This window comes from Canis lupus, chromosome 31, assembly GCF_048164855.1.
Source record: "Canis lupus baileyi chromosome 31, mCanLup2.hap1, whole genome shotgun sequence".
NCBI classification, from domain to species: Eukaryota; Metazoa; Chordata; class Mammalia; order Carnivora; family Canidae; genus Canis; species Canis lupus.
Genome location: NC_132868.1, coordinates 36,273,029 through 36,297,131, shown reverse-complemented (window position 1 = coordinate 36,297,131; position 24,103 = coordinate 36,273,029). Strand labels below are relative to the sequence as shown.

General features: G+C 36.2%; 2 protein-coding genes across 13 annotated transcripts in view; one reads left to right on the top strand and one right to left on the bottom strand.

The window, feature by feature from the left end:
* The window catches only part of PHC3 (polyhomeotic homolog 3), an 88,125-nt gene extending 64,804 nt beyond the window's left edge, over positions 1-23,321 (top strand). For 5 of the 9 annotated variants that reach the window (XM_072808032.1, XM_072808035.1, XM_072808034.1 and 2 more), the window contains 3 exons: positions 119-251; positions 343-574; positions 5,881-14,818. In XM_072808032.1, the coding sequence (XP_072664133.1) occupies positions 119-251; positions 343-574; positions 5,881-6,035 (520 nt within the window). In that variant the 3' untranslated portion in view covers positions 6,036-14,818. Of the gene's footprint in view, positions 1-118; positions 252-342; positions 575-750; positions 880-5,880; positions 14,819-15,959; positions 21,263-21,359 lie in introns of those variants that run through there. The other 4 variants (XR_012022057.1, XR_012022056.1, XR_012022058.1 and 1 more) reach the window with 4 other exon arrangements.
* Positions 15,558-24,103, bottom strand: part of GPR160 (G protein-coupled receptor 160) — a 46,498-nt gene continuing 37,952 nt past the window's right edge. For all 4 annotated transcript variants that reach the window (XM_072808037.1, XM_072808038.1, XM_072808040.1 and 1 more), the window contains exons 2-3: positions 21,096-21,200; positions 15,558-17,025 (exon numbers count right to left, since the gene is read on the bottom strand). In XM_072808037.1, the coding sequence (XP_072664138.1) occupies positions 15,937-16,953 (1,017 nt within the window). In that variant the 5' untranslated portion in view covers positions 16,954-17,025; positions 21,096-21,200 and the 3' untranslated portion in view covers positions 15,558-15,936. The remainder of the gene's footprint in view (positions 17,026-21,095; positions 21,201-24,103) is intronic.

Genomic DNA, 24,103 nt, shown 5'->3' with positions numbered 1-24,103 from the left:
GGTCCTTAATGAAGTACATGGCACTTACTGATTCACAAGTGCACTTTAAAGTCATAATTAAGTACTAATGGAGTGTTCCATATATCACTTAATATTTTTTCTTACTTGAATTTCTTAGGTACAATGTTAGCTGTTCTAAAAAATTTGCACTTGGTCGTTGGAATCGTAAGCCTGATAATCAAAGTCTTGGGCATCGTGGCCGTCGTCCAAGTGGCCCTGATGGGGCAGCAAGAGAACATATCCTTAGGCAGGTCTGTAGAAACCTTGCTTCAATGTACAATACCCTTTTCAGAAATGCAAGGAAAGTGCAATGCTGTATTTTACTTGTACTACATTTTCCAGCTTCCAATTACTTATCCATCTGCAGAAGAAGACTTGGCTTCTCATGAAGATTCTGTTTCATCTGCTATGACCACACGCCTGCGCAGGCAGAGTGAGCGGGAAAGAGAACGTGAGCTTCGGGATGTGAGAATTAGGAAAATGCCTGAGAACAATGACTTGCTACCAGTTGCACAAGCAGAGCCATCTATATGGACAGTTGATGATGTTTGGGCCTTCATCCATTCTTTGCCTGGTATGTAATTTTACCACTTTGGCCTTAGGTTTTTCTTGTGCGTTCACACACAGGAATGATGTTAGCTCCATCCACACCTATTGCACAAAAGGGCTAGAGAAGTACTATGTATATGTATTAACTAAATGGCATTTGCTATTGAAATGTGATCTGTTTCCTCTTGCTTATTCCCTCAGCACAACTGGGTATTTTCTCATACCCCCCCAAGTCGATAAAAACTGACTAGTCCTGCTTCTGCTGTGATACCTCAGCCGGTGAAGATATTAAAGGTGCTCTCTTCTCTTCAGTCTGATTTCTCTCGAGAGGTCAGTAGAGAGATTGAGTCAGACACTTCTTCCCTTCTGCTCTTCTATTTTTCTATTCTATTTCCTCTTTATTTCCTAATTTAACCTTTTTAAAATAAAATAAGAGGGACTATATATATATATATTTTTTGCATTTTTGAAAGCTAATCAAGACCTTTTAGTATATGATAACATTTTGGTTTCTTTTTTAAAAATCAAGCTGGTTCTTTTAAAGGAAGCTGCATTCCTTGATTCTTTTCAATAAGTAGACATCAAGAACACTTCTAAAATTTGATTTTTTAAGTAGACAACTGAAATCCATTTATGATATCCCATTCCAATATTGAGGGTGACTTTCTTTGTTTTTCTGATCTCTCGTTTTGGTACTCTTTCCATCAGCTTAATTCTTTATGTTCTTTATCTTTTTTCTTTAATGCAGCAATCTTTCATATCTACTTTCTCCAAGGGGCTGGTTACTAAAGATAACTGCACCACTGCCCATGATGAGACCCACACTGATTATATATGTTAAGACTATATTTTTTAAAATCAGCAAATCTTATTCATTTTGACCTTATGAATGTGAAAAACAAGGAGACTTTTTAAATGTTTGCTCCACTTTGATTTTATTGTGAATCATACTATTTCTCTTGACACAAGCTTTCCAGAAAAATATATCCTCTTTGAACTTGTCTACAGACTTATTAAAATTAATTCAGCTATTTTTGCTGATTAGTCTTTCTGTGAAGGTAACCACTATCTCCGAAGCAAATTTACAGTTAACGTGCTGAGTGAAGAAAGTATATTCAGAACTATTAGTGCTTTAAAAAAAAAAAAAAAAAAAAGACCGTCTGCCGTTTTACCTTATATACAGCATTCTTATGACATTATTTTTTCAGTAGCTTGTTTCAGAAATGCTAAATAAGTTTTCTTTTTTTTAAACAAGAGATATGGTCACTTTTAAAGGAAGATTGCAGTTATTTGAAGGGAATACGTTTTTCATGGAAGATTTTTAAGCATGCACCTAAGAAAACTTAGATGTGAGTTAAGTCCTGATAGGTTTAGAATCTGCTTCAAAACTGATATGTTAGAAGATGATGAGTCTTCACTGGTTGTGGTTTTAATACTTAATGACATAAATTTTAATTTTTAGACTGGTCTAAGTATCTTGAGAATTAACAGTGGAATCTGTACTGATCCCCTAGGGCTAGACTTTGATATTGTCATCTTCAGAAGTAGTCAGTCTCAGTCTTCCACATGGGACCTGTGAGCTGTTAGCCTGATTTCATTTGGGGAAACTATTTTCTTTCCTTGGAGAGGGTGGGGGTTGGTTCATATCCTGAGGAAAGTATTTAGTCAAATAATGAACAAACAATAGGTATCTGATTCTTCTATCATTTCATATGCTTTTTCTTAGGGCTGATTTTCTAATTTTCCCCAACATCCGTTTGCCATGAGGTTACTCTTGGCTGCTCTGTTGGAACGAAGGCTAAACTCCTGTCTCATTCTTGCTTCATTTCAGTTAAGACAACAAGATGGCTTATATTTGAGATGCTGTGTTAGTTAATCAGGACCCAATTTTGTTGCCAGCTATTTAGAGAACATTACTTATCATTAAAGGGAAACTGCTTTATAATTTAGAACTGCTTGGTACTATGTAAGAGTCTGCTTTGCTTTTACTGATTAAATGGGAGTATTTCCAAACTTCTTTGCAGGCTAAATAACAGGCTTATTTCTGTGATTAGTTACATCTTCTTTCCCAGTGTTTCTCTCTGAGAATGCCTGTGGCCTAAAGTAAAATCTCGTATCAGAAGATGCTTTTGTCTTCATTTCTCTATGCTCCGCTGGCCTTTGTAAACATCTTTTGATCCTCTTTCAAGCTCATTTGGGGCTGTGTTGTTCCCCCCTCCCAAGTAGTCTACTCCCAAACTTTCCTCATAAAATGAACAAGCTTACAAATTTTGTAATCCCTAGTATTTTGAGATAGGCTTCCCTCTTTTATCAGGGCACCTATATTTACTCCTAGAGTTTTCTCTTCTCTTTGTATAATGTCATCTTGTGAACTATCCTGGTGGGAACGTATTAGAGCCAGTATGCTGTATATCCAGTCTTGGAACTGCTACCACAGTGAAAAATTACTTTCCTTTGGGGGGCCTGAGTAGCTCGGTCATTTGAGTGTCTGACTCTTGGTTGTGGCTCAGGTTGTAATCTCAGGGTCATGAGATGGAGCCCTGAGTCAGGCTCTTTGCTGGGGCCTGGAGCCTGCTTAAGATTCTCTCTCCCCCTCCCGCTCTGTCCCCATCCCCCCATAGCTGTGTGTGCTCGCTTTCTCTTTCTCTAAATTAAAATTCATTTTCTTCTAATTTTTGTGCATTAAAAAGTTTTCTGTAGGAAAACTATAGGATTCCTTCTTATTTTCAATGAACTGTGTTATCTTAACTCTTGATACAGTGCAAAGATCAGTTTATTCTGTATTGATTTGTGAATCTGTAGTAGATTGGGTTTCTCTGTAGGCATATAGAGTAGGAATTACCTAAAAACATATGACTATTGGTTTTCATAATACTAATATTGGGACTTGTTTATTATGTAATACTAAGTGGCAGGTGATACAGTTTCACCAGGCTTACTGAGATCATTTTTGTGCAGAGTGTTTTGTTTTTGGGTTTAGCTGGAAAAGTGACTGGATATTGCAAAGTTCAGTTGGGACTCAGGTCCATTTGCAGAGGTCCACGACCATCCTGATAAGCTGCTTCTGGTGACATAAAGCCAGCAGTGCTGACTGGTTGCTGCAATTGGGATAGGTTTTGTATGAGTCCCTGGGGCACCAGCTGCTTTAGAGAGGTAGATTCTATCAGAAACTCATTGAACTTTAGCTCAGTATACCTTGAGCATCTAAAAAGTTTTTGAAAATTCATTTTTCTTTAATGAGTTTCTGGAAAAAATTTGCTTTTTTTTTCTCTTTTTTTTTTAAGTAATTTTATTTTTTCATTCCTATACTAATGTTTAGTATAACTGCTCTGTGTAGTGATTGGCTTATGGAAGTTGTGATCTGAAATTCTGAAGATAATGCATTCCTACTCAATCATGCTGTTTCTCAAAACATTTTTTGTTCTTTATTAGTTTGCTAACACATTTACTTACCACAAGAAGACATTTGAAGAGGGATCTCACAATACAGAGGAACAAAACATGCTATATATATCTCCTCATGGAGAACTCCTTGTTTCTATTCCCAAATGTAGCTCTTACAGTCCTCATTACTTCTCATTGCTCCTGTTTCCTGAATCTAAGTAAGTCCTGCCCTGTCTTTCTCTCTCTTCTTTTCTTTCCTGTGTTCTTGTAACTAAGACTGAAGAGAGAAGAACATTAGTTCTTTCATAAAAAGAAGGATGAAGTCACAACTAGATGCAAGATTAGTCAGTTTTGTCTGCCCAGTTTTGAGAGCTACCTCTGGGAAAAGAAAGGGAGCTTTTCTATGGTGAGTAATCCCATTTTAACTGTATCATTTCTTTTATATGGTAAATGGGCAAAACCACAACAATCTGCTCAGGGTACTTTTGAAATGTCAGTTTTAAAGTCTGAGAAATTAAAATGGAGAAATTGAAAAGCTGGCTGCTATATATGAAACAGGAAAGAAACAACTAACAGAGAATATGGGAAAAGAAATAACCAAGAGAAAAGATGGCCATGTAGCTGAATACAGAATAAAGTGTATTACTCTTAAAAATAGCTCCTCTATAGCAGATTCTTTTTTGTTTATTGTTTGTTTATTCACTCATCTAGACCTTCACTTACACAAAAACATATGTATTTAGCACCTAACAACTTTTTGTGCTTGGTGTAGGGGTTATAGGGATGACATCATTATCTTAGGTAAACAAGTGGATCATACGTTTGCAATAGATGGGATAATCATTCCAGCAAAGTTGTGCTAGCCAGTGGTGTAATGTAATCATTTCCATTATTCATTATCTCTGTGTTTTCTCTTAGAATCCTGATTTGGATAAAATAGACTTGAAGCTCTTAGTTTTTACTCTTAAATTCATTTTTATAATTTCACTGTCTCTTCTAAGGAAGCTTCTACATTATTGCATTCTCTCCTTTCTTGGTTTCTTAAACTCATTACCTTCCCTGGTTGTTTCTTTACCCTTAGTGGGGAAGTTTATTGAGTAACCTAGTTGTGCAAAATTTGGTAGATAATAAAAATGTTTGAGGTTTAAGTAGATGTTAGTAAAGCCACCTGGTTTATGCTGAGAGAAAATATTTGGCAAGAGACTAGGGGGCAAGTTCATAATGTCAATGGGAATTTATGTTTTCTTATCAGAAGTGGAGACAAGTCCAGTGATACTAAGATTTGAAGTTGAAATTACAAGTTGAGCCGTGAAATACATTTCAACAGCATTGCAATAGATTGATATTACAGTCTTGTTGGTTTAGTTCTTTCCTGAACAAAAAATAAAAATGTTTTACATGTGCTTGGCAATTGAAGGTTGTAAATTAGAGTAAGGTACAAATGATAATGAAAGTGGTACACTGGTAGTTGAGAAAATATTTCTAAATTGTTAACATGACAGAACAGTATATTTTATTTCTCTACACCTGTATGTGAAGCGTATACTAAACAAAGAAGAGTTCATGAGGTATAATAACTAGTTAATCCAAACTTGTTATATGTGTGGCATATTTTGAGGTAATACCATTGTCCTTTTCGTCAAGGTATATTATGTCAGAACTGATGAATCTACATTTTTCCTGACTCTTACTATTTCTATAATAATATTTTTAGAACAAGAATTCCAAGTAAATTGTTTTACCTGGATTTTGAATTAATTCTTATTTTCAGAATGCCAAGAAATACTCTCTTCTTCAGGAGTGAACCCAAGACTACCAAAAATAAATTTCATTTGTTTCTCAGCCTGTCTTTCAGATACTCAGACCCACTGAGTGCATAACTATGATTGTTAGAAGTAACATCTAATTGTTATGTATTAATGCTAACTTCCTCTGATCAAATTCCAGGCTGTCAAGATATCGCAGATGAGTTCAGAGCACAGGAGATTGATGGACAGGCCCTTCTTTTGCTAAAAGAAGACCATCTTATGAGTGCAATGAATATCAAACTAGGCCCGGCCCTAAAGATCTGTGCACGCATCAATTCTCTGAAGGAATCTTAACAGGATCATGAGGCTGTGAGAAAAACAGCAGTTTTACTCTTCTTAAACAGACTTGTAAGGTAAAGGCTCAAGTTGGCCTAGAATATTATCATATATTGTGGTGGATAGCCAAGCACATTGGGATCTCCACATCAAAAGCTGACATTTCTTCTACAGATATAATTCATCATACATTTTCATAATTAGCCAACATTGGTAAAATTAATTTTACAGGTTACATGCAACAATGAAAGACTTGATATAGAGGGCCATGATATTTTTCAAAGAAACGTGTTATACTAGATAATTTTTTAAAGGTGATGTTTATCGTTAATATAAAGAATCCTTTTAAAAGTAATTTAATGATTTACATTTCTCCTCTTTTGATTCGGTTTTCTTACACATTTTTCTACCCTGTAAGTTTTCTATAGGTTGCCATGAGAGAGATAATTTAGGAGTAATTTAGGAATAGTTTAGAAGTCCAGTGACTGGAATTGTATGCAATGAGATATCAATGTGCATTTTAAAAAACCTATCTGTCAGACAATTGCTTTGTCTATAAAAAAGGATTGCATTCTAGCATGAGTAATACTGATCTGGAAGTCAGAAGTTTGGTTTCTATTCCAAACTTGCCCAAGAATTTGGTGCGGCTGAGAAAGTTAGTTTTCCTTTTAGTTTTTGTATATTTAGAGCAGTGGTTCTCAACAGAGGTCAGTTTTGCTCCCCAGGGGACATTTGACAATGTCTAGGGACATTTGGTTGTCATGGCTTGCAGGGGCTGGGTAGGATTGTTGGCATGTAGACCAAGGACAGGGATGTTCCTAAATATCCCACAGTGCACAGGACAGTCCTACAAAACAAAGATAGATCTGGTCCAGAATATCAAGTACTGTCAAGGTTTGGAAACCCTGACATAGGAGTGATAAAGGTTGCTCTTTTTTACCCAAAGGGATATCTTGAAAAGATGGGACATAATAAGGAATACATGATACAGTGGAAATAGTTCAGATAGCATTAATGTTCTGCCGAAGTATTTTTCCCAGTTTTATGCATACTAGAGAAAAGAAAACTCCAAACTGACCTGTAAAATAAGGGATAGCATACAAATAATTTTACTCTCAGAAAGTACAGATTCATATTAATTATCTTTCATATCTGCTCCTCTGCACTGATGAAGGCATAATGTGATTATACCTTATGAACCAGTGCATAGCCTTTGCTGGCATGACAGTAGTTTGTGGTGGGTATGTGGTTGGTCTTTGGACTTTATTCTAACATTGAACATGCTGGGTCTAGCTAGAATGCACATTCCTTTTTCCTTGACTAAACCCTCGCATGCTTCCTACGAAGTACCCACCAAATAATATCTCTTGGATTATCAGATTTAATTTTATATGTACATGTTTTAGGGAAAAAAAGTTCAAAGGAAAATTTTTCACTCAACAGTTAGTGTCCTATCAGAATTATGACATTAAAATAAAATTGTTATGGGAGCCCTGAGAGCCTTATAGTCCTGGACATAAAAATTTGTTTTAACCTTGTTTTTTTATATCTTTGTCACACGATGGAAATGTTTTAAAATAGGATCATATACAGATATTTGGCAGAAGTTCAGTAAGTGGGGAAGAGTCCATGGGTTTTAGTCATTGTCACTGCTCTTTTCAAAAAGATTGTGTTGAGCTAGTAGAGGACTAAAGATGTCATTAAGGACATCACAGATATTTATCTTTTGGCTTTGTGTACATTAGAGAATGTTGATTATTTTTATACAAAAATACAGCGGGTAATTTTTTTAATCTTTAGATGCCTCTTGTTTGAATGTATGCTTTGTGGGATTCTTTCGTGTAGTAATGTTTTAAAAAAAGATGTTTACTGATAGTTATGTGTAGGATTAGAATGTGTAATATAGTGTAAGGCTCATGTTCCAGACCTACAATAGCTTGTAGTCTACGTTACATATTTCTTTCTTCCACGTTTTTAATTATTGGATTAAAGTTTCAAGGAAAGGTAGGTACTCTACAGTCAATGTTCACTTATTAGCAGTTAATCGTTATGACAGAGTTGTCATGTGCTTGACTTTTCCCCCTCATCTTTAAGTTTCAGAACACAAGTATAGGCCAAGTGTTAGTAGGAGATGGCCCACTGTAGGGGGGGCAGGGAGGGCACAAAGGAAAATCTTCCCTGGAATTAAAACTTTATCATAGATAATCCATAAAAAATTGATTATTTGGGGATAGACTCCCCTAGCAATAGTGATTACTTCCCATAACTGTATAAGATAGCCTTTAAGGTATTAAATTTGAGTTTTGTATAGGTTCTCCTTTTATTTTCTTCCTTTTCTAATACCAGTCATTATGTACTATCTGAAAGCCCCTGTGCCTAGCACTGTGTTAAATATCCCAGCAAGCTTCTAAGAAGGGGGGTTTCCACTTGAGAGCACCTTATAATCTTAAATCTTGTAATAATTTCAAGACTAGTCCAGATCTTCTCTTGTCTGCACTCAAAACATACCTAGAAAATATACTTGCTTTTTTCAAGTGAGCTATTTTATTCATTTGCTCAACTGGTAGTTTTCCCTGTTGATGCAGCTCTGCAGGTCTTTCTTTTTAGAGGATTTAACCATCTTAAAACCAGCGCTTCAGTTACATATGATGGATATGGACAATAACACTGGGCGGCCACCTCCCTCCTAAGTTCTGAGCACAGTTCTGGTATGATGTAGGTGGGGAGAGTGTTATTTTCTCTTTCCTTCACACTACTGATTGTTTTTAGGATTTTCATTGAGGAGAGGGAATGACAAAAAAGGGAAATGGGAGGTTCTTCCTACTTTTGCTACCTAAGTTTGCATTTTCTGACTTCTTTAAACTGATGCACTCTTTTCCCATTGAGGGAAACAAAACCTACACTTTTCAAATTTTATTTGCTTTAAGCCATGTGTTCCTAAGAAAATAAACTGAGAGCTGTTTGTAAACGTTTTTACATGACATGGATTTTCATCAAGCCTTGTGTAGGCACGTGTCTGACAAGCTGTGCAGCTTTGATATAATCACTGTCATATGAGGCAGAGTGCTGTTCTCAAACCCATCACTTTTTAAGTGACACATTTAAGTGACACTTTTTAAGTGACGCATACCGTTCTCCAGAACGATACTTTTAATTTGCTGTGGCATCACTAAACAGCCGTTTTTCTTGGTCTCAGCTTAAGGGCTGTCAGGGAGGAGTAGAGAAGGTGGAATGGGGCAGGGAAGACATGTTGATGAAGAAGCTGGAGAATGGGGGAGAGGCAGACAGGAGACCTGCCACTTTGCTTATCCCACTTCAACACTGAGCAAATTTCTGCACTTTTGAAGTTAATATTCATAATTTACCTAGTTTAAAATAGAAACAATTTTTATAGGTAGCCCATTGTTTGTTTTTGTTTCCTAATATGTTGAAACACTTACTTAGAAATGTATGAAGTAGGTATTGTTGTGGCCATGCCTTTGAATAATTTTTGACCTAGCTAATCTTCATATATCTAGTGTGAAATTCTAGTCAGACATTTATTCAAATACCAGTCTGAGACTGTAATCATCTGTCACAGTGTCCCATATCACAGACTTGTTTAATTAAATGTTATAAAGTCCTGTTACTTGCTTTTGCAAGGTTCTGGTACCATCATGGCAGAAGTAGGGCAGGAAGGCAATATATAGGTTGTATAATCTTAGGTTGTGTTTACGTTGTGTGCAAACAGTTTTGGAAAGAATAAACTATTTTAAGTGTATGTGCATGATGCTGTCCTCACAGCCATACTGAGTAGATGAAATCCCTGATTGGATACACTGTTAAAAAGTTTTAAAGACAATTTGAACTAGAACCATCTGATAATATTTTGTGGTTTGAAGATCTCACCCTTTAATGGCAGAACACATGCTGTCTATGTGCAGCTGGCACCGAGCATTAACCTGACAGCTTCAAAGGGCCTCACTTACTGCCTTCCTCCCTAAAGCCTGTTGTAGCCCTTAGAGAACTGTGTGAAAACTTCTCAGACACCTCTGCCTGAAACTTTAGAGAGGATTTTGTACTGGGGTTAATTTTAGGAAGGCAGTTGGGGCAGGACTTTCAAATACTTAAGTCCTATTTCAGTGAAACCTTTGAGCAGCAGAAACTGGCCCGTTTGTGCACAGTGTTCAGTCTGTTTCCTGTGTACCATGTATGTAGCTGGGCCATGAGGGAGATTTTTCAGGGGGAAGGATAGGGAAGTGGAAGAAGAGACAAACAGGAGGAAAAGTATTCCAAACCCAAGAGGATAGTACAGTTAATGGAGTGAGGTTGTGTAGTATTGGTAAGACCTTCAGTAGTTCAGAATGATAAATTGTAATAGTTGGATCCCAGTTAACAGCAATAAGATTCACTTACAGTATGTAATCATACTCATTCTGTCATTCTCTGTCAAGTGATCCTACCCCTAAGAGCATATTAATAGCTCCAATAATACATGTTAGTGATTTTTTTACTTCAAAAAAAGGTGACAGCTATTGTATTTGGAGAATATTTGTCAAAAACTCAAATGTTAATAGTTATAATTGAGTTATTGGAATTCTAGAGGAGAGTATCCATTTTCAGATACTGTAGTTGAACCAACCTTGTAGATTGTTAATAAAGGCATTTTAAGATAGTTTTTTATTTGTTAGGTTGAATTGGATGACTAAAGAGCTATACTAGCTTTCTCTTTATTAGTGTGGATTTCAACAGAAGCCTACCTCTATTTCTTTGATGCACAGTAGTGTGGATCATGAAATGAACTGTTTAATTCACATTCATCAATATTGGTATTTTATGAGTCTATTTAAGAGCATTTGACTTTATCTTACAGATTGTGATTCAATTTAGATAAGCACAAATACAGTATTAGAAAAATAAATATGCAATCTTACTAAAGTTTAATTTCAACCTATTATAAGCTGTACATCTTTAAAAAATTCTTTGGGAAGATAATCCTTTTTTGTTAGTTGACAATATGTACCACTATATAGTTTCCTTCATAGCAGCAATTTCTTCAATTAAAAAAAAAAAAAAAAAGGTTGAAAATTATATTATCTTCTTTGGAAAAAGTTTCCTAAATTTCTAAGAATTTAAAATTTTACATGTTATTTTTTAGAGCTTATTTAATCTATTTTAAAATAATACTAAAAGAAAGCTTTTTTTGGAAGTTGTAAAGCACTAATACAAATTAGCATTTTTCCAGAGCACAGTGTTTGGCTTTTTCTGAACTTTCACTTGAGCTCACAAGACATTAAGAGGGAGTGGCCACCTCCTCCTCAGATCTGAGGCCCAGCTTCGCTAATGAAAACCCTGTTCTACTCAAACCCATGAACACACACCTCTTAAGTGTCATGTTTATGGGACGTTTTGGGAAAGGTTTTCTATGAATGTTTCATTTTTTTCTTTTTTTATAGCTTGTGAACATTTAATTTTATTTAAAGATGACAATTTTAATCTCAGATGTTAAAGAGGGTACATCAGAGAAGTATTTGTTCCCACTGCTTTTGAAAAGTATAATTGCTCTCAGTGATATTGATGGCTTCAGTATGAATCCATAGAAAGAATCCATAGAACCTGTACAAAGGTTTTAAAATGTATTGTTGAAAAGAAGACTAGTGATGAATTTTAATCAGCAAAAAGAACTTAATATAAATTTAAAATACTGTTATGCTAACATGGCATAGTTTTAAATATAAGCATACTTTAGTAAGTCCTTTTAGACCAACTATTTAAACTGATTCCAGTAATCTTCTTAAGGATTGATAGTAGCCATCATTTATTGGCTTAAAAGTTATGCTGTAGGGAATATTATCAGTGTTAAATCCTAATTAACGGAGGTGAAGAAGTTAGTGTTCATAAGATAGTGTGGGGCTGGTAGTGAAATAAACATCAGTTTGTTTTAGAAAGAAGGAACTTTTTTAGTCTTGCCTCAAGCAAACCAGAAGTGTCCACTGCTTAAAATCTTTGTTTAGAATGTGTTGTTAAAGTCTGAATTCTTTTTGTTTTAGATAGCACTAAATAGTCTACTTTCAGTAGTAAATAGATGAACATAATCATTAAATTAACATGATGAATGAAGATAAAATGCTGGCTGGGGGGCTGGGAGTCTTACTTGCAGTTGGCAACAGCAGCATGTGACACCTTCATCCTCTCCTTAGCCTTTCATCTGTTTTGTCTTCTGAATATACAGTATGGAGCCTCTACTACTCAAAAGGCTGATTTTGGTTTAAATCATCTTTCAGGTACTTCCCAACTCTAAAACTATGATTCTAGGCCACATAATGGGGTATTTTTAAAGTTGCTTCTACTTAATTCTCTTTCCCTTTTTAATGGTTCATTTCATACTGAGAGCTCTTGCCAAAAGAGAATTGTTAAGCATCCATTTCCTGGGTCACCTGTAGGCTTGGTTCTCTTACCGATTTAAGTGAGAAGAAAAATTGTATAGACAAGCAAATGAGGGCATTTTTCTAAATGCCTCCTGGTAGTTAACCACTGAACACATGAACACATCTGAACATTCTCATTAATGCATTCATCCATTCATTTAGCAAACTCTTTGAACACTTATGTGCAACGTGTGGTATACATGACTTAAGGAGCCTAGTAATAAGTAAACAGAACCTTCCCAAGCAAAATTCCAACTGTGGCTTTAAACAAACATGGACATTATTATTATTTACTCTATTGAATGTAAACTTGGAACTGAGAGGGGAATTTTTTATGCACTGGGTAAATAAACTATTAAGCTAGATGACATCTAAGGGGGGGTCTGAGTGAATCACAGTCCTGTTCCTAAAACACATTTCACATACTAATCATAGTCAAATACCTGATGAGGTTACAAAATCTAGGGTACCTAATAAGGATTTACATTTTGAGACTGTTGTGACAGCCCATATTTCTCAGAATTATTTTGACACTTGAATCTATTCCAAGGTGTTGCTATACAGGGTGTGTGACAGAAGGATATACATACAGAAGCTGGTGCTGACTTACTGTACATTTTTAACTACAAAAGCTTTACACCCAGTATTGACAGTGAAGTAAGTTTCTAAAACTGAAAAGTCTCAATCAAAGGAGATCGCTGAACAGGTTTGTTTTTTAATTCTCTTTTGTTTTTAAAGCCAAAAAATTACACAAAACTTACTGTTACTACAAATAGCAACTTTTTAAGAAAGCACACATGTATTACCACAGTAAAAGGGTTTCCTTTAAAAAATGCAGAACTGGTAAACATAAAACCTTTCCATGCTTGAATTGACAACTGTTTGGGGAATATACATTGAATGGCATTGATTAATGGAGTAAAGTTTCCTTACCACTTGGGGATTCTGTGAAATTATGTTCTATTTCCTGTTGACCCAGCGATACAGATTAACATCACTTGATGCTAACTTCTCCATAAAGGTACAAAATGAAAATATCTTTTTTTCCCTTCACCTCTTCAAATTAAAAATACCTAATATTAAAAATCTTTTATGCACCACAGTTGCAGGTTTTTAGGCAGGAAAATGTCCAAATACATGTTAGAATCTAAAACTGACTGAAAATAGGACACAGACATCCAAGTAACCAGACAGTCTGTGTTTAAAAAAACTTTTAAATTACTTTTAAAATGTTTTGATATACCTAATTTTTCAAATATTTTATGCTGTTAAAATATCTATTGCATACTTTTTATATACGTATTTTTAAATTTTAAAAAGTTAAGGAAGTGTGCTGAGATGGTGTAATTTTAGACGTCCAGTTGCCAGGACATTCAACTAGATTCCCAATCACCTCATTCAAAAGCTTGGTCTTGTTTTTTCCATAGGGGAAAAAATAAGTCAAAGCGAGTTTTAAAACCATCCTCAGAGTAAAGAGTGAGCTGTGGTGAAGGCTGGAGTTGTAGACACAGGGTGCAGGAGAGGTACTGATGAGAGAGGTGGGCATTTCGAGCCTTTGCTAAATTACTGCTTTTGCTTGTTAAAAAGAAATGTTACTCTGTTGATCTAACAAAGGCAAATTGTAATTTTTTTTTTGATGCTTCAAACACATGTTCACTGATTTTTTTTTTCTGTTAACGGATCTTTAAATTCCTTTTGGTTCCTCCCATTGTCCTAAAATAGAACTTTCATATTACTAAAACCTCAGAAGCTCATCTACCCAGGTTGAACAAAAGCATCACCAAGGGGAAAGGAAACCTTTTTTACTTTTACAGAAAAAAAAAAATGTTAAGATTATATATAGATGTATTCTTTCCATTGGATATTGTATTAGAGTCCTCCTTACAGGAAATGAAATAGTTTTAGCACTCTTAGCATTAGCATTCCTAGATTGGTGTCTATAGCTACAGTTTTAAAATGTATAACCTGAAAATGAAGTTAATTTTGCATTTTAAGAGCACACCATGATCTATGTAAAAAGACTGTCCATTTGGTGTATTTTTTTAAAGGAGAAAGCACTTTCATATTAACAAGTAGCATGTGTATGAATTTTAGATTTTCATATTTGTTGTGTCTGTATTCAGTGAAGTAAAATTGAGCATTCAAATGTTTGTTGATGGCAACATTAACTGTTAAATTAAAGCACCTTATACTCTGCTGCTTAAACTTGCTTGTAATTGCACCTTTGTTACCTGCACATTTTCACATAGAATATTGTTAACATTGCCTCATGTGGGTCTGGATGGAAGGTTAGTGGGCCTACAGGATCATTTATTTATATTGTTTATATTACAATAATATATTGTAGACCAGTTGTAAGTTCATTTCTTTACAAATAAAAGCCTCTTCCATTTGGCTGGTCTATTGAATAATTTTTTTTCTTTAAGCTTATGAGGGCTTTGATATAGTTATAAATTTGCCTATTTAAAATCTGCAGAGTGTAAATCTTTACTAATTAAGTACAATATATTTTAAAGTGTCCCAGTCCTATGTATTGGCCAGTTTAGAAAGTGGTACAGTCAGAGAAGTGGCAGGGACCAAGTTTAGAAACTGTGACCTATTAGTATCTGTGTCATTTGACAAAATGACTTCAGATATTCTGCCATTTAAATGCTTTGCTCCAGCAGTTCTCACCTGAGGGCTGGGTGGCTCTGCCCAGCAGGGGAGGTTTGGCAGTGTCTGGAGATACTCCGGATCTGCGTGTCTTGGGCAGAGGAAAGGCATGCTGCCGACACCCTCCAGGGCACAGGACAGCCTCCCACAACAAAGAATCATCCAATCCAAAATGTGTATAGTGCTGAGGATAAGAAACCCTCCTTTTACAGTGTGTGATACATTGTCAATGTCGTTATGATTTGACATGCAAGTATGTGACATATAAGTTATAAATGAACATGAATCTGGTATGTTGTGGAAAGAGGCCTAGTCACTACTCCCAGTTCTGTAAGGTGAGCAACTAAAACTTTTCTTCCAGGAGTATCTGCATTAAGAACAGAGAGATATTTCTGAAAATTACCTAAATTTAAGTTGAGCTAATCTTCCCTTTATGTTAAACGAATATAATTTTAAGAAAATGATCGTGATTTTCGTGCTCTGAATTTAATAAAAGTGTTTATTTACATTTGTTATATTATTGGCAGAGAATCTCAGATTTACATAACAGTTTTGCATCCAGTCGTTTTTTGGGTTACATGAAATCAGTATGGCCAAATATTAACTTCTTTCACTTTTGTATTAAATTAATATTGGTAACACACAGTGTTCCTGAACAGGTATACAAATTTTTCTTGGAATTTTTTTTTAATACAATAGCTCCCAAAAGACACATTCTGAAATGGTATGAAAGTTGGGGCTGGGGAGGGGAGCTTCAGTCCAGTTCAATCTTTATATGTCCTGAGTCTTCATTCTTTCCCGTTTGTGAAATTATGATTCTTACTGTAGTTGTCATTTTAATTAATTTTAACATGGCAACATTAACAAATTATTATTGATATAGGCTTTTCAGTTTGCTCAAGATTCTGAATTGTAAGTGGAATGAAGCAGCATTTCCAGTTGACGAATGGATCCACAGGTAATGCGAAGTCTCTTAAATTAAGCTTGTGACAATTAAACCAATAAACTGTAGCAATGAGAAAACTATTGACAAAGTACAACCACGGAACATTCATCTCAATATATGCTGGAATCTGGACTTTAAGTAAAAGGATAATTACTTGAAGTAGTACAAATGGTAACCAAGTGCCGAGAAAACAGATAATGAACTTGGGCAAGAGCGTTTTTTTAGAGCTCAGAGTATAACTAGGATGGGATGAAAAGGGAAAATATAGGATAGTCTCATTCATATAGGAGGTCATCCTAACAGCCTGTACCAAGGCAATAACTTCTGCCCGAGAGGTTAGAAACGCCATAAATAAAACTATCACCATGAAGAATGACAGCCAGTAACTCTGAATGCTAATGTAGAAAGGACACTGATAAGAATAAACATTCTGTGCCTTCAGGCTTTGGTAGATAGCTGGATCTCCCAAAACATAAGCAAAGACTGAAACCCAAATTAAAATTACTGTCAAGAAATAAAATAATTTTTGACACTTAAACCCAAGTTTTGTGGTTTTAGAGAAGTTTAGGTAATAATCTATACAAGCTATCAGGAAAACTGGATAATGCAGAAAGCCATAAGTGAAAGAAATAATTTGAGTAAATAGGCAGATGTGGTATTTAGTAAACCTAATGCCTAACAGTACAAAATCCCTGAAATAGGATATAATGGAAATGTTTACTAAAAGTAAAAGATCGATGAATACTAGTGAAATGCAAAAATACTCCATAAAGTTTTGATAGGTGATTTTTCTTCTCATTCCTAGTGTGAGGATATTCAGTAGTATTTTCCCAAGTATAATCAGAAACAGCAAACAGTTACCATCTAGAGGCTGATTTGCTTGATGTAACTGGTACTGAAAAGAGCAGTTCTCTGAAGAAAGAGCAGTCATGGTTTTAGCTGAATTGCAGAAGGTCTGCTGAAATACATAGGCTAAAACACCATTTCACTTTGTTTTCCATCCCTGTAAGGAAAGATGAAAAAGAAAACTTGATGTGACGTCTAATTTAAAACTTTATTCTCAAAGAACTAATTTAATCCAGTCATCTCCCCAAATAATTACAGCTGACCCTTGAACAAGGAAAGGGTTAAGGGTGCTGATCCCCTGTACGGTCAAAAATCTATAACTTTTGACTCCCCCAGAACTTCCCTACTAATAGCCTACTGTTGACCAGACGCCTTACTGATAAGTCAGTTAACACATATTTTGTATATGTGTTATATAACTTATTACTGTCTTACAGTAAAGCAAGCTAGAGAAAATAGGCAAATCATAGGGCAAATACATTTATTATATTTATTGGAAAAATCTGCATATAAGTGGACCATTGCACCTCAAACCTGTGTTGTTCAAGGTTCAGCTATAAACATATAAATAGAAATTTATGTTTTTCATAATACAGAATGTGATCAGAAGGAATTAATGTGTACCCTTCTGTCGTTTTTTTGAGACCCAGATGGTTGGGAACTCTCAGATCTCTAAGTAAAATGTTACATATAAATTACTATAACTTCTATAAAAATACAGGTTTTAATAACTTGTAGAGATAAGAAAAGTACTTCTATCTACCAGAACCAAAACACAGGATTAAAATAGCAGCCTGAGAGTAATGCTCCATAACAATCACTGATGGCTGTTAACTCAGTTTCACTCTGACTCCAGACAATGAACATTACCCCACCCAGCTTTCTGTCAGTGAAATTTAGGAGAGCATTTTGCTGCAGGATCATCATCCTGAAACTCAAAAGAGTTAAAGCAGACAGTAAAGCTGAAGATATTGGGTACATAGGTAAAGGAAAGAAAGATTTCTCTTAGGTACATGATCTTTCAGATCTGGCACCTGGACAGACAAGGGAATCTGGGTAAGGAATAGAGACAGACTATGGATACCAGAGAACATTAAGAAGTGCTAGGTAAAAAAGGAACAGGAGTTGAGGCTGGAGTGACTAAGGCATTTGGAGGTAGGAAAAAGAGAAGACGCTGAAAAAGCAAGGCCAAAGGGGTAGGAAAGCAGAAAAGGATGGAAGGAGAGGTGCCTGGCTAGCTCAGTTGCTGGAGCATGTGACTCTTGATCTTAGGGTCGTGAGTTTGAGCCCCATGCTAGAGGTAGAGATTACTTAAGGAAAAAAAAAAAATTTTTTTTTTAAAAGGATGGAAGGAAATTCAAGAAATTTATCATTAAACAACAACAGTAACAAATCCCCTCACAAATGTCAACTATTGGAGATGGGCTAAAAATGACACATGGTACATCTTTTTTTTTTCCTTTTCCAAATTTTTATTTAAATTCTAGTTGACATATAGTACATGGTACATCCTTATGATGTACTATTTGCTATTAAAAATGTTTCTCGGGATAGGAGGAAGACTTAGTTTTCACTTTGCCTCTTTTAAACTCGTTAAATGTTAAAGCCTTATGCATCAACATATCTAAGGGTGCACATCAGGTTATTAAGATAGTGTTAGAGGACTCTGAGTTTCTCAAACTTTGAGGAATAAGTAAAGGAATATCACATCTAAAAACTAAAAAAACGGAATTTCCCTAAAACCAGATAGATAATTAAATAATTTCAAGGGAGTAGCTGAGGATATTGTCAGAGGGTAAAGAAAAAGATCCCTGTGAGAGGTGGCTATCAGTTCTCTGGACAGACTGAACCCTAACTTAGTCTTCTTTCCACGTTGAGAAGAAAGTTCAACTGATTTCTTGAGCTTCTGTGTCCATGTTTTCATTGCCCAGCTTTAGCAAGAATCCTGCTAAGTGAGGTTAGCCAAAAGCTGTCACCCTCAGTATCTGGTCAGGTTCCTCATCCTGCACCATCCTCCAATGATGACCTATCACCCTGGCATGCCTTTAGCAAGAATCTCTTATCATCTCTGATGTTTCCTACATAATATTCCACCCAGTAACCACCTTTGCTCATTAGCTGTGAATTCCCACTATTCCTTGTTGTATTCAGAGTTGAGCTCAGTCTTTGTACCCTGCTGCAAAATCCTATTGTAGTGGTCCCTACACCTACCGCAAAGGTCCTGGGTAAAGTCGGCCTTCCCATTCTTTAGCAAGGGTCATGAATGATTTTTTCTTTAACATCCTGTCATGGCTGTAAATCTACCATGTCAAAAGCTGTCTTACTAAGGTATACAAATTTATGTATTCACACACACACAGTGTATATGTGTAAAGACAGTTATAAAAAATCAGTTAACACCTTTTTTCATAACTATTGAGGAACTAATAAGTTTTTTTGTATGCTCAAATTTTTTCCCAAATATATATATATATAAATTCTTTATAGTTTAAATATGGGACACCTGGATGGCTTAGCAGTTGAGTGTCTGCCTTTGGCTCAGATCCTGATCCTGAGATCTGGGCTCGAGTCCCGCATCAGGCTCCCTGCATGGAGCCTGCTTCTCCCTCTGCCTGTGTCTCTGCCTCTCTGTCTCTGTCTCATGAATATATAAAATAAAATCTTAAAAAAAGAGAAATTTATAGTTTATATATAGTTTAACTTGACCCAGTGCCAAAAAGTTCCATTCAGATTTGATGTAAAAGACATAGAATCATGGCTACCACCTTGACAAATGCCACTGGCCCTGTAAGTGGTGGTGTTTGGATAAGAAGTCCAGATGGAATGATAATATCTGAAGTTGTTCTTGTGCCAAGGAAAAAAAAGGTCGTGCCAAGGTTAGTTCAGGATTGTAAACAAGGCAAATAGAATAGGTTCATATTTATAAAGACCCATCTAAAAAATATCTTTAGGATAAAAGAAATAGAATTATCTGTATAAAATGATTTTATCCTTTATAACTCATCCAAAAATAAATAAATAAAGCTAAAGAATCCATGTTTTAAGTGGTCAGCATCCAAGGGATATTTCTGGAGCTTCCATAATCTCATTGGCTTTTAGAGAGGGGCCAACCGGAAGGACAAAGACAGGAAGAAAGTAACCGAGAAGGATGGTCACCTACAGCCACCAAGGCACAAGCCATGGACCTCTTTAGAAGAGGAGTGGAAAAATGAAGAGAAGTTTGAAATGGAATGTGTCAGAGAGTAAGAAAGCTGTAAGAAACTGGAGATGAGGGGGAAAAGGCTCTGGGAAGGTACGAAAGGCAATAAAAAGTAATCAAAAGGAAATATATAGGAACACGAGGATTCTAGTCATTTTACAATGGTTCCTGAACATCGTGATCCTGGAAACCAATCAAAATTTTCTCAGGATACCGATTTTGTACCACACTTCCCCATAAACCACTGAAAGTATTCAAAATTCCATTTTGTTCTTTATTTTTTTTTTTAAGATTTTATTTATTTATTCATGATAGACCTAGAGAGAGAGGCAGGCAGAGACACAGGCAGAGGGAGAAGCAGGCTCCATGCCGGCAGCCCGACGCGGGAGTCGATCCCGGGTCTCCGGGCCAAAGGCAGGCGCTAAACCGCTGAGCCACCCAGGGATCCCTATTTTGTTCTTTAGACAGCCTCCCAATACAAGACGAAAAACCCTTTGTATAGGCTACCTGAACTGAATTTTGCCTCGAAAAATGTTTACATTACCACCAGAGATCCAGAGATTTGTGAGATACAGCTTGTTTCCTGAATGATTTTTTAAACTACATATAAATCAACTCATATGTTTCATATATAATGTGAATAGTTCAAGTGGAAGTCCTTTTAAGGCATCTTTGGGCTTGCTTTCCGATTCTGGCCAGTTTGGAAGAATTAGCAGAGCCTTAGAGAAACAAACCATGATTTCTTTTCACTGATCCAGTCTCTGGTTTCCTATTTAAAACTCGGTGGGGCACCTGGGTGGCACCTTGGTTAAGCATCCGACTCTTGATTTCGCTCACGTCATGATCTCAGGTTCGTGGAATTGAGCCCTGTTGCCCTGTGTTGGGCTCCGTGCTCAGGATAGTCTGCTTGTCCCTCTCCCTCTACACTTCCCCCAATGTTCACTCTCTTTCTCCCCTCCTCTCCTCTCCTCTCTCTCACTCAACAACAAACCCAATTAATTCTTAACAACATGACACAACATACTTACTCTGCTTTCTCCAGCAGGTCTTTCTTGGCTGATGATCTCCGTTTTACTGCCTTCAATGATCTTACTTTTGATACCTGGCGTTCCAAAATGCCACGTGAATAAGCTCTGTGTGAAAGACAGAAAACATAAAAAACTATCATCAATAGCAGTCATAATGGGAGTTCAGTGTAAGTAACTGACTCCAACTCTCCTGTTTAGAGAAACTACAACTTTCTGTGGGATTAGAGCCAGTCATTAACTGCTTATATTTTTTTTTTTTTTCAGGAAAAGGAAGAAAGGGGATACGTTTAGGTTGAAGTCCCCCCAAAGACCCTGAGATGTGGGTATATAGAACATGGCATCTCTTTAAAGAAGTCTTGCTTGCATTGCAGTTTTTACCTCTAGGCTTCAGAGTCTAAACCAATAGTTCTCAAACTATTTGGTTTCAGGACCTTTTGACTTGTTGCATGTTAACATAAGCAAAAAAAAAAAATAATAATAATAATAATATTAAGGAAAAATTACTGTATTTTCCCAAACAGAAAAATTTAGTGAGCAGAATGGCATTTTTTTCACATTTCAGAAACTGCTTTGGTGTTGAGCTCAACAGCAGGTAGCTGAATTCTCATCTGTAGTTGATCAGTTGTGATATCACACATCATGTAGCTTTTTGCAGAGTCCTATGTACACAATGAGAGACTTGAGAATAAAAATACATAATACTATAGTCCAATAGTTGTGTTATACAGTCTCAAAAAAGTCTGACAGAACCATTTGCACTAAAGAGCAGTATGTAGAGAGGAGCAGGGTTAACCCTGTGGTCTACTCTTGTACAGAAAATGGAATGAGCACTGTAGCTAGATTTGCTGATCCCAATGAACGGAGAAAGCCTATAGCAGAAACAACATACTGACCCTCTTCCAGGGGTATATGTACCTTTTACCTAACCCTTACAACAATCACAAAAGGTAGGTATTTCTCCCCCATAAGGAAATAGGCATAAATAAATACATTTCCTGAGGTTGGATGACTAATAAACGTTGGAGCTGAGGTTCAAGCTCAGTTCTGAATTCAAAGCTCATGTTCTTCAGTAAGCTACATTATGGCTCAACTCACAACTGGAATTGTAAAAAAATTTATGTATTTGAAACAACTTTCTGAAAAGGTAACAATCCAAATAAAAGTGACTGTGTTGATTACTGGTACCCAAAGGGCTGTAACTAAACTAGTCTATGTGGATAACGTAATTTTATTCCTTCAAAAGGTAACTATAAATAAACTTTTCAAAATATTGTCCTGGCTCGATGTGTCAAAACTCAGTGAAAGAACAAAATGTCATTCAACTCTGACAACTTTTGAAGAAACATGTTTTTATACATTTCCACAGTATAATTAAATTCAATATAGGAAGTTAAAATACAGGAAACAGGTTTTTACTTGTTTTTAAAAATACATAATATAATTTACATGGCACAAAAGTCAAGTTATAGAAGTGTATGCTGTGAAAATTATTCATCTTTCCCACCCTTTCAACACCCCTCAGCCCCGACTCCTCACGATCCAGTCCAGTTCCCTCCCTAGATAAAACTATGGTTACCAGTTACTTGTGTATTTTTCAGAGATACTCTAAAGCAAGGTTTTAAAAAGAAACTTGATATTTCCATGTTGTTAAGGCACCTAGAAAAGAATTCTTGACATGCCCTTTCCCAAGTCTCATTCATAGACTGATAAAATCACATAAGAGCTGCAAAGGTAGAGAACACAACAGAATACAAACTCAATGATTAGTTAGATCAGAGGAGTACTTCCCACCAATCCCAAACATAAGGCTGGCCATGAGGAAGGTCAGCGAGGCTTGGCAGGAAGACCGGAGTAGGGATTACCTCAGAGTAGGGTGACAGGTGATCTCTTCTTCCTGGAGTATACAATCGCGGTGCTCACTCCTACCTACTTCTCTGTGTCTAGGCCCACGGGGAGATTTCAGTTCCTTGACCCTTAACTATTAGGTGGGCCCACGATGTGGCTCTTTCTAGCCAAAGGGCTATGAGGCCAAAGCATTTAATTGCAGAGGAGAGCCCTTCAGTGCTCTCTCCTCCTGCCACAGGGAATAAAGAGGCCACGTGTTCCAGATGGTACGGCCTGAAATGGTGCATCCTCTGTCAACCTGGGTCCTTGAGTGACTGGAGCAAAGCCCCTGATGATTCACAGTGGATGATGTGAACAAGAAATAAAAGTCTGTCGTATCAAGCTGCTTGGATTTTGTGATTATTTCTTATGGCCTATCCTAACTCAGTTTCATGTACTTTGAAATTTTTCAACAGCATGTATTATTAATATTATCAGAATTTTAAAAAGCTATAGTAGAAAACTACTTTGAAAAGTAACAGTGCGGGATGTCTGAGTGGCTCAGTGGTTGGGTGTTTGCCTTTGGCTCAGGTCGTGATCCCAGGATCCTGGGATCGAGTCCCACATCGGGCTCCTGTAGGGAGCCTGCTTCTCCCTCTGCCAATGTCTCTGCCTCTCTTTCTGTGTCTGTCATGAATGAATAAATAAATCTTAAAGAAAAAAAGAAAAAGTAACAGTGCAAATGTCAGAAAATTGGTAAAGTAAAAATTCAGGTTTAATTTCCCTTACATTAACTGCTTTTGCATTGTTTGGTTCTAATTATATTTGTCTGCATTGGAAAAGAAGGTCTCAATTCAGTGACCTAAGTTTCTACCTTAAAAAAAAAAGGCGAATTAAACCCAAAGTAAGCTAAAGGAAGGCTATAAGAGCAGAAAACAATGAAGTTTATAAAACAAAGAGAACAACCAATGAACCAAAAGCTGGTTCTCTGGAAAAACAAAACAACAAATTGATAAAACCTCAGCCAAACTAAGTAAGAACCTGCCAAAATAAGGAAAGGGAGGACCTCACTACACATCCTACAAACATTAAAAGGATAACAAAGGACAATTACGAATAATCTTAATAAATGAGACAACTGTCATGAAACAAATTTCTGGAAGGACAATACCAAATCTCATTCA